Source organism: Mastomys coucha, unplaced genomic scaffold (genome assembly GCF_008632895.1).
Source record: "Mastomys coucha isolate ucsf_1 unplaced genomic scaffold, UCSF_Mcou_1 pScaffold22, whole genome shotgun sequence".
NCBI classification, from domain to species: Eukaryota; Metazoa; Chordata; class Mammalia; order Rodentia; family Muridae; genus Mastomys; species Mastomys coucha.
The window spans coordinates 69,613,387-69,618,588 of record NW_022196905.1 but is presented as its reverse complement, the minus strand read 5'-3'; the positions used below and the strand labels follow the sequence as shown (position 1 = coordinate 69,618,588).

The window sequence follows — 5,202 nt, the reverse complement described above, 5'->3', positions numbered from 1 at the left end:
CCCACCCCTGCACAGCCTCCCTGTGCCCACCAGTCACCCCTGCACAGCCTCCCTGTCCCCACCCCTGCACAGCCTGCCTCCCTGTCCTCCTCTTCCGTCCCATTTAACTTGCCTCGTGGTCTTCTCAGTAAATTCCTAATCTTTCTGGTTTGACCTCAGGCATTTTCCTTCCTCCTATGGCTTTGTCTTTCTTATCTCTCAGACTGAAAACAGCATTAAGCATGTACAATCCTGACTAAGACTTAGACAGTCCTCTGATGTGACCGCCTTTGGCTGGGACACCATTCTTAACCATGTGTCCTCTCAGGCATGGTGGGGACAGGGAGGCTGTGCAGGGGTAGGCACTGCGTTCCACACTGGTTGTAGCTCTCCTTTTGCAGGCACATCTCTCCAGACTGCACCTACTATACCTGCCACTCCTGGTACGGCCTCACACTCACAAAGGCCTAGACCAACTTCACATTTAAGAGGCACTTAAATATAATGAAAAGTAAAATGTATTAAGTGCTTCAGAATCCTCTGGTTCGAGTGTAGTAAGCAAGTGACTCAGAGTTTGGCGTGTGTGTGTGTGTGTGTGTGTGTGTGTGTGTGTGTTTGTGTGCATGTGTGTAAAATTTTTCCTATGTTTGATAAGGGAAAAAAAACTGTGTTCCTGTCACTAGATGTTTTACACACCATAGAAATTGCAGTATTATTTTCCTGGAAAAGCTCCTAAAAAGGAAATAAAAAGCACCTGTGCCCAGTATTTGTCAGGCCCTGAGGGGAAAAGCAAGCAGGGACTGCCAGGGAGTGAGGATGAGGAGTCTCTTCCCTTTGTCAGGGATGAGGAGGGGGAGCGGAGCTCAACAATATGGCAGACTGCAATGTTGTGTCTGCGTAACTCCTGTTCTAGGCAGGGACAGTCCCCGGCAGCTGTGACCTGCTATCAATGGCACTTGGGTGGCAAGGCAGAATCCACACTGGCTTGGCTCTTTTGATTACTGATTGTGTTCTTTGGCAAACCACTGGAGTTTCTCAAGATGGCACCTCTGCCTGCACTGTGGGAACTACTCCACTGCTGAAGGCGGCTGTGACAGGACTAAACTTTGGTCCCCTCTCCTAAAGATAAGGTGAGGGCTTGACCGTCACACTCAGAAAACAGCCTTAGTTTAAAACAGAGTTGCTGCACGAGTAACCAGTCAAGAAGGCAACTGCAGCCGAGTGAGTAGGGTGGGCCTTTGATCTGATGTCTGGTGTGTCCTTGTAAGAAAGGGGAAGCTGGCCTTTGTCGACAAGCTCCACAGGGATGCCAACGTGGAGACATGCAGAGGAGGAGGCAGAAGTTGGAATGCTACAGCCACAAGCCAAGGGACTGCCAAAGCTTGCCACTAACCACCACAAGCTAGGAAGGGAGAAGGAAGGAATGCCCATGGTGAGTCTGCTGGGGGCGGGGCCCTCTCTGGAGGTTGGCTTGATAATGAGACAGAAGTGGGACACTTCTGTTCTCAGCCACTGAGTCTTGGTACTTTGTTACAGCATCCCCGAGAAAGCTAGTATAGTGACGGGGCTCCGATTTACTGATTTAGTGTGCATGCGTGGCCGTGTGTATTTTAACTGTGAATTCCGAGTCACATTGATAAGAAAGCAGAGACACTGATTATCTGGCTATGTTTGACCAGGTGCCTCGGAGGTCAGGTGTTAGAAACTTTGTTGTGAGGGGGGAATAGTGTTGGGATGTGGGGACCTCCCTGGTCACAAGGAACTGTGGCTTCAAGGATGGACAGATGTTATCGCAGTGGACAGATGTTATTGTCCTGTGGCTTATTGTGAGTGAGCTTGCGTTTGGCCCTCTCTTGCTCTCCAGGCTTCTGCTGTGCCCTTTCGCCTTCCGTAGCATGAGACAACAAGGCTCTTACCAAATGCCAGGGGCATGTGCCTGGACCTTGCAGTATCCAGGCTCATAAGCCAAGTAAATCTGTGTTTTTTGTTTTTTGAATAAATCACCCAGGCCCATTTATTCTGTTGCAGAGATAGAAAAGGAGCTAAGGCAGAATTTAAACCACATAAATTTATGATCTTCTTTGGACCTGACCTAGCCTCTCCATCTCTTCCCTCAGCTTATCTGAGGCAGGTGGGGAATGTCTCCTAGGCCCAGCACGCTCAAAAGTTGAGTACTGAGTAGTGAACTACAGAGCCATGCTCTATGATCCAAAATCACCACGAGACAGAAGGCACCTTCCTACGGCACAGGATAGAATAACAGCAAAAGGCCAATACAAGTAACAGTGACACACATATTTTATGCACCCTCCTATTTACAAAGACTCTTCCGATGTTTGCTGGCTTAATCAAAGAGCTGACTTTTGGTGAATATCAGCACCTTGTTCAAGTTTATTGAGCTGCTAAGTAGGAAGGCAGGGAACCTAGTCTAGAATCAGAAGATCATGGGTGACAAAGATCGACAACCGTCCATATTTAGTGAAGGCACCCTGCCCATTTTACAGACCAGTGCACATAAGTGTACACACACACACACACACACACACACACACACACACACACACACACTCTCAAAACAGTCTTTGGTACATTCTCCACAAGCAACTTCCCAGCCAAGGCTCTACGCAGGGCACTTACTGTTATGAACAGACTCGACTCCTACTGTTGCTGGATAATTCGCCACCAAACTTTTCTCCTTGTAAAAAGGTGGACCCACCTTGGGGATGCACGTCAGGAACCAGGGCGCAACACCAAGGCAGCCTGGGAATCACAGCTCTTGGGAACTGTAGAGAGAAGAGCAAATGGAAGACACATCTTATATCTTTCATCTTCATCTCAGAAGCCATTAACACGGTTCTCTTTTCTGTTTCCTGACCAAAGTCAGTAAAGAGATGTGTGCTTCACTCGCTTGCTTTGCCAGACTTTAAATTACGTTCAGGTAATACTACATTTTTTTGCTTATCCTATATGTTATTGTATGGCTTTAAGCATATTTACAAAAAACTTCCTGTTTTTAAGGGGACCAAAAGAATCACATGGATGACTGTTGGGACTCTCCTATTCCTATCCACAGCTCTTTTACATTCCCTCTTCATGAGAGACTAGCTACAACTGGAGGAGCCACACGGGAGTGGGAGGGTGGGATTGACCAGGTTATCTCTTTTGAGTGAAAAGAGGACATCTTTTTACTTAAATCCCACTCAGATTTAACTAGGTTAACATTTCCTGTGGATAGGGCACACACCCTAGCCCTGCCTGGGTAAAAGCCACGACACATAGTAGTGGATTTTAACTGGGAACAGAGAGGAATATCTCGAGAAGAAAAGACAGAAACAACAAGAAACCACTCCAGATAGGTAGGTAGAATTGCCTGTGTAGAGCAGGCTTCTCAGCTCCTGGGCACGAAGGACTAACTCATATCAGACCAACTTCTGACCGAATGCAACTAGACACTCAGGTGAAAATCATCTCAAAATGTGTTTAAACAGATGTGGAGAGCTGAGTATGGTGATGTATGTCTGTAATCCGAGTATGCAAAAGTGTGCACACACACACACACATACACACACATACACACAGACACAAATATACACATATACACAGACACATACAGACACGTACATAAACACATACAGACACACACAGACACACACATACATACATAGACACATACACCCAGACACATACACAAACACACACAGATACATACAGATACACACCCAGACACACATAGAGACACATACACAGACACACACACAGACACACACACAGACTGACAGACACAGACATGTACACACACATACCCATACCCATACTGACACACAGACACATACACACAGACATGCACAGACAAATGCACACATACATAGACACACAGACAGACACACAGAGACACACAGACATAGACACACAGATACACACAGATACACACAGACATGCACACACACACACACACACACACACATACTGACACACAGACACATACACATAGACATGGACAGACAAATACACACATATAGACACACACACATACTGACACACAGACACATACACACAGACATGGACAGACAAATACACACATACATAGACACACAGACAGACAGACAGACACACACACACACACACACACCAGCACCAGCACCTACTGCCACCATGAAGAGACAGGATGCTGAGACAGCAAGACCAGAGAAGAAACCCTGAAAGAGCTCAGAGACCTTCTCTTCCCAGCATCTACATGTCTTTCAGAAGCTTAGGGCGAGCCTCCTGGGAACTCCAGAGGAGGACACAGTTGAGAGCCACACACTGTCTGTCTCACAGGGGGAGGGAAGATCAGAGAGGGAAAAGCAAGAGCAGCACTCTCTGAGCTGTGGTGAGGGACTGACTACCCACACAGCAACCACCACTGACAGTGTAACGGGAGCTCTTGGTAGATCCTGATGCTCGGGAACGACACCTATAGTTCAGAAGCTGCCACTGCCACTGAAAGAGTGCTGGTAAAAACAGTCAATCAATCATGCAATCAATCACTCAATCAAACAAACCTATGGCTCAGACAAAGACCCCCAAAGTACCCACTTAGCCAGTCTTATGTGTCACTGTGGTGCCCAGTCTCTTTGACAGTGTGATGGTCAGAGGCCAAAGGAAAGGGCCTTGGGAGAAAACAAAAACAAAACCCCCACAGAAACCATCTACAGTCTCTAGGATATTTTATGCATAAGGTGCTGCATTCAGTCGGCAATGATGAAGCAAGGGGCTGGAGAGATGGCTCTGTGGTTAAGAGCACCGACTGCTCCTCCAGAAGACCTGGGTTCCATTCCCAGTACCCACACGGAGGCTCACAACCATACATAACTGGGGTCCCAAGGGATCTGGTGCCCTTTTCTGGCCTCTTTGGGCACTTCATGCAGATTTGCACACAAATGTGCAGGTAAACACTCATACACACAAAATAAATAAATGAGCAAACCAACAATGGTAAGACAATACCAGGATATGGAGTCATGAAAAGAAGGAGGTGAAGGAGGAGAAGGAAGGAAGGAAGGAAGAAGAAGCAGGAAGAAGGAAGAAAAGGAAAAGGAAGAGAAGGAGGGAGAAGGGGGAAGAGGAAGAAGAACAAGAAGAGGAAGAAAAGAAGAAGGAAGAGGAGGATGAAGAAGAGGAGGAGGAGGAGAAGAGAAGAAGAAGAAGAAGAAGAAGAAGAAGAAGAAGAAGAAGAAGAAGAAG

At 47.0% G+C, this 5,202-nt stretch overlaps 1 protein-coding gene across 6 annotated transcripts in view; it reads right to left on the bottom strand.

Moving 5' to 3' along the window:
- Cracd (capping protein inhibiting regulator of actin dynamics) overlaps positions 1 to 5,202 on the bottom strand; it is a 230,075-nt gene that overhangs the window by 124,436 nt on the left and 100,437 nt on the right. For 3 of the 6 annotated variants that reach the window (XM_031342805.1, XM_031342796.1, XM_031342797.1), the window contains exon 2: positions 2,696 to 2,762. Coding sequence is in view for 2 of the 6 variants with exons in the window: in XM_031342796.1 (XP_031198656.1) it covers positions 2,696 to 2,762 (67 nt within the window). In the remaining 4 variants the exon portion in view is untranslated. Of the gene's footprint in view, positions 1 to 2,616; positions 2,763 to 5,202 lie in introns of all 6 variants that reach the window. The other 3 variants (XM_031342801.1, XM_031342804.1, XM_031342802.1) reach the window with 1 other exon arrangement.